The 11,001-nt window shown below is 37.4% G+C and overlaps 1 protein-coding gene across 1 annotated transcript; it reads left to right on the top strand.

Annotated features, from left to right (window-relative positions):
* Window positions 297-5,342, top strand: LOC109225372 (amino acid permease 3-like). The gene is made up of 7 exons (XM_019390008.1): window positions 297-421; window positions 2,602-2,707; window positions 2,806-3,039; window positions 3,667-3,760; window positions 3,880-4,094; window positions 4,188-4,327; window positions 4,417-5,342. Exons 1-7 carry the CDS (start codon window positions 416-418, stop codon window positions 5,065-5,067), a joined length of 1,446 nt encoding a protein of 481 aa, XP_019245553.1. The 5' UTR covers window positions 297-415; the 3' UTR covers window positions 5,068-5,342.

Here is an 11,001-nt window from a genome sequence, read left to right as displayed (position 1 = left end):
AAAATTATTCCAAAGACCATTATAAAGAGACGTTTGACTAATTAATAAAAATCGACTGGCTCTCAATTGCGATACAAAAGATATATAATCTTTGGCTTCAATTATTTATGGGAATGATTAATATCAAAAGAACCTAATTCTCTGTCAACAACAATGGATGAAATTGAAGCAATAAATGAAGAATTTTTTTTCTTCCCACTTTTTGATTCAAAGGTTCTCTTTTAAAGAGACAAACTTAGAATATTAATTTAATACATTGTTTCAACTAGTATAAATATGTTAGGACATTGCACAAATTAAGTGAGCAACACAACTCCTCATCACTCTCTAACACACCTTTCCTTCCCTTGTGATTGTACAATATTTGCAATTGTTTCATCAATTTGGGATAACATTCTAAAGGAGGAAAGATATAATGAAGGTTAGATACCAAGTCCTCAACTTGTTCTTCCTTTTTTTTTTTTTTTTTTTTTAAAATTGACTATTTTTCGATTTTCAGTTACACGCTCCGTACTTGTATGTAGTTTTGTTATATATATATATATATATATATATGTATATATATATATATATATATATATTCGACTTAGGTTGAATTACTAATTGACAAATGGTTGAAGATTTAGATGAAAATGCGAAAGATTCCGACCCGGACAATTACTAAGCCACTTAAGATAGACTATAAGTAGACTAAAAAAATTGCACAAAAAGTTAATTTTATTGAGTCATTCGGTCTGAATCTTATATTTAAAACATAAGTTAGATGACGAAATGAAAAGATCCACGATATAGAAGATCGTGACATGATTGATTCGACAGATTTGTGCTTACTTGAAAAACATATATATCCTGTAATTAATATCTTGTTTTGCATGCATGATTTGAAGTGTAGAAGTATTCTAAAAAATTTTAGTATTATATATTTGCTTCTTGGAAATAAAAAGTCGAGGTAGAAAACATTGCTTAAAAAGACAGCAATGAAGAACAAAATGTTCTCACAAAAGTCAGAAGTTGCAATAACTCAAACAGTTAGCCAGTCTGTCTCCCATATACTAGCTTACAAAATTAACCATATCCACAGTAAATACAGAACAAGTTCAACACTCAACTGTTCTTCCTCTGGACCTCCCATCCCCCCCCCCCCCGCCTCCCACACCCCCAAGCCCCAAAAAAGTAAGTGAAATACAAGAAAAATTATAAAAGAATATATATTTGCCTTTTTTCCTTGCCTTCTTTGATTTTTCATCTTAAATGTCTACGCTATTTTACTTTTTCATCGGGTTTTTATCTGTCAATTTAACGAAAAATGTGCCTGAAAATATTTAGTTATCATTTTAAAAAACTAAGACAACATTATTATTTTTTCAATTTTCAGCCTTACTATTCTGTGAAGACATATATTTATTAATTATAGTTTTAAATAATAGATAAAAATGACAGATCAGATAATACTGTTTAGCTAGCAAATATGTTTGACCAACAAATTGAATGTAGACAAAAATAGACCAGAAGTTGGGGAAGTAATATATAAAAAAAAAGATTCATAACTTGAAGTAATATATCAAGTCAAACTACTTGTAGTGAGTCCAAGTGCTCTTAGGCGGTCGTCAACCGCGTATTTCTTTCGCTCTTCTGTTTCTTTCTTATTTTGTAACGTGCCTTTGTATATTTTTCGTTTCTTTGGTCGGCTTTCACCCACACTATTCGTATCCGCATTGAGACCAGTGGTGAAGTCAAAAATTTCTTTAAAGATATTCTGACTTGATAGAATTAAAAAAATATTTGATTAAAAGCGTTCAATATTCGTAATATTTCGACGGAGGGTAATTGTCCACCCTCAATGGCGGATCTACATTATGTCATATGGGCGGATCTTCAAATTAAGAATAGTTGAGCACCCACAATCTAAAAATTCTAGATCCGCCACTGTCCACTCTTAGCAAAAGGTGGCTTCGTATCGGATTCGCGTCGAAAACTTCCATATAGGAGGTAAAACGCTCCCTAACAAAGGCGAGTCTGTACCCAAAGTTCGAACCCAAGGCCTCTACTTAAGAATGAATGAGTACTTACCAATGCACCAAAACCTTTATTGGTTATATTTTCTCTCTCTTTTCTAGTTCCAAATGTTTCCTTTTCCCCTTACAACGAGGGAAACAAAAAAAAGTTGCATGTATAATTTCTACTTCAATTTTCATTTAGAATTATTCCCAGTACAATTTCTTAGGGACGGTAATAAATTTAATAAATAACTATGGAGTATTTATAATTAGAATTAACGAAATAAAAAGGACGACATATGGCTTTCCCTATTATTTATATATACTCTCTGACTATGCCATCTTTCAAGCACCTGTAGTTATTTCACTCTCTTCAGCTCAAACTGAGTTAACGAGTTATATTCAATAGTGTGGTCCATTGAACACAGAAACTAGGTTATATTAATAGACTCACTGCTGCTTCTCTCTGCCTCTACTTTAGCTACCTATTCATTGAATTTTTTTTGTTTGAACGAAGCTAATCTTTTATAGAACAGTAGTAGAAAGAGAAAAACTCAGCATTTCTGTGTTTTCTTCTTCTTTGATTTCTGTTAAAACCAAAAAGATGGGAGAAAACAACAACGTTGCTTCAAAACACCAAGTGTTCGATGTATCCATCAATGTCACTGAATCCAAGTGCTTTGACGATGATGGCCGTCTCAAAAGAACCGGTAAACCGTTTTTTCTCATATTTTGTGGGTTTTAATTCTTGAATTTTGGAGAGTAAAGTTTCTGATAAATCTTGGGACGTTTTCCCCCATTTTTACAGGGAGTGTTTGGACAGCAAGTGCTCATATCATAACAGCTGTGATTGGTTCGGGAGTTTTGTCTTTAGCATGGGCAGTAGCTCAACTTGGTTGGATTGCTGGTCCTATTGTTATGATTTTGTTCTCTTTTGTTACTTATTACACCTCAGCTCTTCTTGCCGATTGTTACCGTTCCGGCGACTCTGTTTCCGGCAAGAGAAACTATACTTACATGGATGCTGTCCAAGCAAATCTTGGTATGCATATATTTCTTTTGTTTCTTCCCTTTTTTTTTTTTCTTGGTTGGAAGAAGTTCAATTTTACGCCGAAATAACTTAATTTTATCCTCTTATATTCTGGGGTCACACATACTCTTATCGTTAGCAAGTTTTGTATTTGTCCTAACTTTTAACGAAACTCCAACATAAAATTGGGTGGATTCCACATGACGAAACACTTCTAAAATAAGGTGCAAAATTTATACATCTATTTTGACAACAACAACAACAACATGAGTGTATTACCATAAGTGGGGCTTGGGAGGATAGTATGCACGCCATCTTACCATACAACAACATGAGTGTATTACCATAAGTGGGGTCTTGAGAGGTAGAATGTACGTGACCTTACCCTATACTGGAAGGGCAGAGAGATAATTTCCGGAAAACCCTCGGCTATACATATATTTTGACTATGATCTAAAATTACTCTTGATTATACTTCTATGTTAGAGCGACATTAAGGACAACCGAAAATACGGACGGGACAATTTACTAGCGATAATGATAAAATTAAGATATTTTGTATAGTAGAGAGGTCTATTTTTTTTTCTTTCTTTTTTACTAATTTACTCAAATTTGGGTATTTGTTAAAAATGATTTCAGGTGGGCTCCAAGTCAAGATTTGTGGATGGATTCAGTATGCGAATCTTTTTGGAGTTGCTATCGGATACACCATTGCATCTTCAATTAGCATGATGTAAGTATAGTTGTTAAATTTGTGATTTGATCATTATTCTCTTAATTTTGTTGTGGGGTAGTTCAAATACTGAGCTCATTTTTGTTTGTTTATATTATTTTCGGTGAAAAAATGAACAGAGCTATTAAAAGGTCTAATTGTTTCCACAAACATGGTGATCAAGCTCCTTGTCAAGTATCCAGCACTCCATACATGATCATGTTTGGAGTAATAGAAATCATCTTCTCTCAAATTCCAGATTTTGATCAGATTTGGTGGCTTTCAATTGTAGCTGCCGTTATGTCGTTCACTTACTCTACCATTGGACTAGGATTAGGAGTTGCTAAAGTGGCAGGTTTGTTAAAATTTTCCATATTTTCCTTCAAAATATTTTATTTTCGGTTAATATTCTGCTTCACTTTTTTCTCCGATACCCTTTTGATTACAGAAACTGGAAAAATCGGAGGAAGTCTCACTGGAATTAGCATCGGAACTGTGACTGAAATGCAAAAGATTTGGAAAAGCTTTCAAGCCCTTGGAGCTATTGCTTTTGCCTATTCTTACTCACTCATTCTTATTGAGATTCAGGTAATAATACAGGGCCTTTATTACTTTAATTTTTACTCAAAGAGCATTTTAATTTAGCTTGATGTTATAATAATTTCTAAATATTACAGGATACACTCAAATCTCCACCGTCAGAATCGAAGACAATGAAAAATGCAACTCTAATTAGTGTAGCAGTAACAACAGTTTTTTACATGCTCTGTGGCTGCTTTGGCTATGCAGCATTTGGAGATCTTGCTCCTGGAAATTTACTAACTGGTTTTGGATTCTACAATCCTTATTGGCTACTCGATATAGCGAATATAGCCATCGTTGTCCACCTTGTTGGTGCATACCAAGTTTACTGCCAGCCCCTTTTCGCCTTCATTGAAAAAACAGCAGCAGAATGGTACCCCGAGAGTAAATTCATTACCAAAGAGATAAGTGTTCCGATTATGGGCTATAAATCCTTGAAACTCAACCTTTTCCGGATAATTTGGAGGACAATTTTCGTCATCATCACCACGGTCATCTCTATGCTATTACCATTCTTCAATGACATAGTTGGAATTCTTGGAGCCTTTGGGTTTTGGCCGCTAACTGTCTATTTCCCAGTGGAAATGTACATAGTGCAAAAGAAGATAACAAAATGGAGCACAAAATGGATTTGCCTTCAAATGCTTAGTGTTGCCTGCCTTATTATCTCAATTGCTGCAGCTGCAGGTTCTTTTGCTGGTGTTGTATCTGATCTACAAGTTTACAAGCCATTTAAGATGACTTGATAATACTGAATTCGATTGTCAAAATTTAGGAAAGGCTTCAATTGTTGTTGATGTTCATAACCAAAACAAGGCCAAAGAAGGCCTTGACTAGCAATAAGTTGTTTTTTCGGTTTGTAGTTCCTTTTTAGTACCATAACAAAAAGGCAGTCCTTCTATGTATTTATGTTAGGATGTTTAAAAGGGCAAAGAAAGTCGTAGTATATCAACTGTGAATTTAATCATGTTGCATTAAAAGTTTGAAATCAGAAATGAAGCCAATGTCTCAATTTATTCAACTCTTCCTTCAAATTTATTTAACAAACTATACATACATACTCTAAGAGCCGCTAAGCACACTTGGCACGACGGTCATTATTCAACCACCTTAATTTAAATAAAAATATTGCAATACACACAAATCACAACTCAATAGCAGATGCATATCTCACATCCTAACAAATTTTAACAAATCACAAGCTAAAACATACATATGTGAGTAATTAAGGTCTGCGTCAAGGGAAGATTCTCAGAATTCGTTGTAACAAATCAAGATTGACTTATGAAGCAAAAGTCCAGAGTACGAGCAAACAGCATATTAACGTAATCCAATAGTAATAACTAAAAGATGTTAATACATGATAGATAGTTTAGGCAATTAAAACTTTATTGAATTTAAATTCATAAGAAATTTTGATTTAATCTCAAATTAAATATATTTTGAATCCAAATAAATATTATGGGCTAGTATAATTGGATTAATTATAGTTTAAATTTCACGGTATAGCTAGTTTTCGGGCTGGTCAATCAAAAATAGCCAGCGTTTACCAAGTCAATGAAAAATAGCCACTGTTTTGCTGCAATAGAGACCGGTCCAGCATAATATATTGGAGTTCGGTGCACTTGTGTATAAACTCCAGCATATTATGCTGGACCCGTATACTTTGCTGGCTCCAGTATAATACACTGGAGACTGGAGCACTGGTGCTCCAAACTCCAGTATATTATACTGGACCATTATACTTGCTGGAACTCCAGTATATTATGCTGGAGTTCCAGCATACTATCCTGGAACTCTAGTATAATATGCTGGAGTTCAAGTATACTTATGCTGGAACTCCAGCATAATATATTGGAGTATTTTCCGGGTTTTGAACAGTGTTTTCGCTCAAATTTATCTTTACATAAAAAGTGGCTAAATTTCGATTACTTTTGAAATTGGGCTATTTTTGAACGACCAGTTGTAAATCTGGCTATTTTTAAAAATCTCCCTTAATTATATAACTCCAATATATATGGATTAAATAAATAAAGCCGAATTCATTGGGCTAATCCACTTAATTGGGCTACGAATGATGAGCCCATTTTATTAGGCCCAAGATATCATCTTCCTAGAGGCCCAACTTGGTGCCACTCGTGAAATGACGTGGCACGCCAAGTCAAACGGAAGAGCCAATAAGATCATGCCACATGTCGAAATGACAAAACCATGCCAAGTCACATTTAAAGGCCAATGAAACCACGCCACGTGTGCAAGTGACATGTTCTGGCAAATCAAATGTGGCTTGTCACACTTCAATTTGATTGGTTGGAAAGAGTTTGTTCTCATCACAACTCTTCCCTCCTATAACTATAAATAGGGGTCTTGATAACTCAGAAAAGACACCAGAAGTTATAACAAGAAGCAAGAGAAGGCTCGTGAATCAAACATCGCAAATTTCTCTTCAAGCTTCAAGCAATCAAGTTCAAGTTCAAGAAATCAAGTTCAAGCTCAAGAACGAAGAACAAATCAACATTCAAGGAGTACGGGCTCAAATCAATGTTCGTGCTAGTTGAATTCAAGATCGTCATTCATGACAACAAATATATGTTCAAGATCAAGCTCAAAGGCCCTTTAATTTATATTGGAAAAGTAGAATAAGAGGAACCATAAAGATTGTAATACTCAAATATTTGAAATAAAATACTACGATTGTTGTAATATTTTTCGGTCTTGATTGTATTTTCTGGATGCAATTTTATTTTCTACAATAGTTCCTACAGTCAACCGTTATCAAATTTTATTTTTCACTCTCACGGATTATTGTTGCCACCTTAATTCGTCTAACAAGTCCCCAATTGGAATGTTGAGCTCTATGATGATATCTTTGATTTATGCATTACGAAAAGAACCAAAAACATTGTTCTATTCTTCAATTGTTACATGGTAACTGAAAAGAAGAAAAATAAAATTTCCATTTCTTATACGAAAAGTATGCAGTTTGATTGTATTCTACATTTTAGAAACAGATAGCAGGAAATGGAATCATTTTTTTTGTTACTGAATAGAATGACATAACCTATGGACTGCCACGACCTCAAAACCGACCCGATCGTGATTGCGCCTATAGTGAAACTAGGCCAGCCGACACGTTTTCAAAATAATCCACATTTCATTTAAAACTTAAGTAAAACCATTTTTCATCTGAAATCCGATAAAAGATATCAAGTCAAAATCAAAACAAAACGGAAAATACAAGCTCGACCACGAGTGTCACTAAGTCATGAGCAATACTACATCTGTTCCGAAAAACATAACTAGACCAAAATAGTCTAAAAATATCTAAAATACACTAGAGGGTGGATAAGGAAGGAGAATGTCGAGACTGCGAACGTCAGGCAACTACCTCGATATCTCTGATAAAATCTGCATTTGGAACAGTCAACAGCCGCTACCGTGGCTTGAGATACCTGGATCTGCACACAAGGTGCAGGGGGGTAACGTGAGTACACCAACTCAGTAAGTAACATGTCCAAACTATGGACTGACAGGTAGTGACGAAACTAAACCTCAGCAGTTATCACACAATTAAATGGAGCAGTAAAGTAGGCATGCTGGCAGTTCAATTATTCAACTCAACAGTAAAGCAAAGCACATATCCGGACAATGTGAAGCGCAGAACTCAGTAAATCTCTACATGTAAGTTCCATAAATATATGATATTGCACCATGTGCTCTCACTCTCAAGTGCTCAACTACTCGGTACTGTATATGGCCATCCGGCCTAGAAAAGATCCATCCCGGAATATATACATCACTGACCGCCGTCATCCAGTGGAAGGCCATTCCAGCCCTATGGAGAAGATCCATCTCCAGGTATAAGTACTTCGGACAAGATCCATGTCCAGGAAAAATCCATCCCTCAATAATATCAACTGCGCTCACTAGGGGTGTATAGACTCCGGAGGGGCTCCATTCAGCCCAAGTGCTATAACAAGCCAACGAAGGCATAATCAATATCCCGCTGCGGCGTGCAGCCCGATCTCATACTGCCACTCAATATCAGGCTCTCGGCCTCACTCAATCATCTAGTCTCACGCACACGAGCTCAAAATGCCATGATACTAGCCCGAGACAATGATATGATATGCCAAATAACAATAATCGAGACTGAGACATGATATAATTTGCATGAACATGACTGGGTACAAAATATCAATGAAGCTAATGATATGACAGCAAGAAATGACCTCTCGGGTCTCAACAGTATCGGCGTGAAGCTTTAACATGATAATTATCATGATTTACAACTCATTAACTTAATCACATAATCACAGCACAGATATCATGAAGAAAGAGCCACAAAGCGGTGCCATGGAATGATCCAGGCCGCAATTCTCACGGTGCACGCCCACACGCCCGTCACTTGGCATTTGCGTCACCTCAATAGTAATCGTAGAACGCATAGTTCGGGGTTTCGAACACTCAGAACCAAATTTGGAAGCGTTAGTTACCTCAAACCAAGCCAAAACTCTAGCTTGCGATGCCCTTGCCTCTCGATTCGGCATCCAAATGCTCCAAATCTAACCAACATCAGTATATTATCATCAATATACGCTAAAGGAATGAAACCCATACAAAAATTATCAATTTAGACCAAAAATCACGAATTTTGCTCCAACCCGGCCCCCGGGCCCACGTCTCGGAATCTGATAAAAATCACAAAACTAGAAAACCCATTCGCTCACGAGTCTATCCATATCAAATTCATCAAAATCCTATGTCAAATGGTCATCCATATCCCAAAAAATCCACTCTCCAAATTTTCTTCCATTTTCCCCAATTTTCTCCCCAAATTCCCAATTTAAATGATAAAAATCAAGACATAATCATGAAATTTAACCAAAAACAAGTGAAAAAAACTTACCCCAATCACTCCTCTAAAAATCCTTTCTAAATTCGCCTTCTCCCGAGCTCTCTAATGAATTTTGAAAATATGGACTAAAACCCTCATTTTTGAACTTAAACATTCTGCCTAGATGCGTCCTTCATCTCGAACTTGACCAGCTCCTCGCGTTCGCGTAGAACAAAACTCAACTGCTCACCTTTCCTCTTTTGAGAACGCGAGCTCTTTCTCGCGAATGCGAAGCTTCAGTTGCCAAAGCCTTCGTGAACGCGTCCCTTCCTACGCGAACGCGATGAGCAAACTCCTGGTGTCCCAGCTGCTTCAACTTCCCTACGCGAACGCGACGCCTCTCACGCGTTCGCGATTCACTGGAGTCCAAACATACTCGAACACGTCCCCTGTCTCGCGAACGCGAAGAACATTTTTTCCCCCTAGGCCAAGCTCTTCTTCGCGAACGCGGGACAATCTTCGCGAATGCGAAGAACAAACCTTCTGCAGTAAAATACCAGCAAAATCTGCCATCTCCCAAAACCACGAATTGGTCTGTTAACCACCCGAAACTCACCCGAGGCCCTCGGGACCTCAACCACACATGACAACAAGTCACATATCACCATTCAAACTTTTTCCAACCTTCGAAACACTCAAAACAACATCAAAATATCAAATCACCATCGGATTCAAGCCTAAGGATCCCAAAACTTCCGAATTCCGCAAATGATGTAGAAACCTATCAAACCTCATCCAAATGACCTGAAATTTTGTTCACACGTCAAAAATGACACAGCGGACCTACTCCAATTTTTGGAATTCCAATCCGACTCTGATATCATGATTTCCACTGCCGACCGGAAAATGCCAAAATTCCAATTTTGCCAATTCAAGCCTAAATCTACCACGGACCTCCAAATTACATTCCGAACATGCTCCTAAGTCTCAAATCACATAACGAAGCTATCCCAACCATAAAAACCCAATTCCAAGATCATTTACCCACAAGTCAACTTCCGGTTGACTTTACCAACTAAATAACCAACTTAGGAGACTAAGTGTCTCATTCTACCTTAAGACCACTCCGAACACAACACCACAAACATGATATGATAAAATACAGCTGAACAACACACAAGGAAGCAGAAATGGGGGAAACGGGGCGGTAACTTATGAAACGACCGGCCAGGTCATTACATCCTCCCCCTCTTAAACAAACGTTCATCCTCGAACGAGTCAAGAAACATACCCGAAGCCTCAAACAGGTGGGGATATCTGCTCCGCATCTCCCGCTCGGTCTCCTAGGTAGCCTCCTCCACGGGCCGACCTCTCCACTGCACTTTCACTGAAGCTATATCCTTTGATCTCAACTTTCAGACCTGCCGCTCCAAAATAGCCACTGGCTCCACATCATAAGTCAAATCACCATCTAATTGAACCGTGCTAAAATCCAAAACATGAGACAGATCGCCAATATACTTCCGAAGCATAGAAACATGAAATACCGGATGCACACTCGACAAGCTAGGTGGCAAAGCCAGCTCATAAGCCACCTCCCCAATCCTCCGAAGCACCTTAAAAGGCCCAATGTACATGTAAGACACATCACGGACCTTCCTGTCTGCATAACTCTTTTGTCTCGATTGCGCTGTACGAAGCCGCTCCTGAATCACTTTCACCTTGTCCAAAGCATCATGTACCAAGTCTGTACCCAAAAGCCTAGCCTCGCCCGGCTCAAACCAACCAATCGGGGATCTACACGGTTTCCCATATAAAGCCTCACATGGATCCATCTGAATAC

This window comes from Nicotiana attenuata, chromosome 5 (genome assembly GCF_001879085.1).
Source record: "Nicotiana attenuata strain UT chromosome 5, NIATTr2, whole genome shotgun sequence".
In the NCBI taxonomy this organism is placed as follows: Eukaryota; Viridiplantae; Streptophyta; class Magnoliopsida; order Solanales; family Solanaceae; genus Nicotiana; species Nicotiana attenuata.
This window is presented reverse-complemented; position numbering and strand designations above follow the sequence as displayed.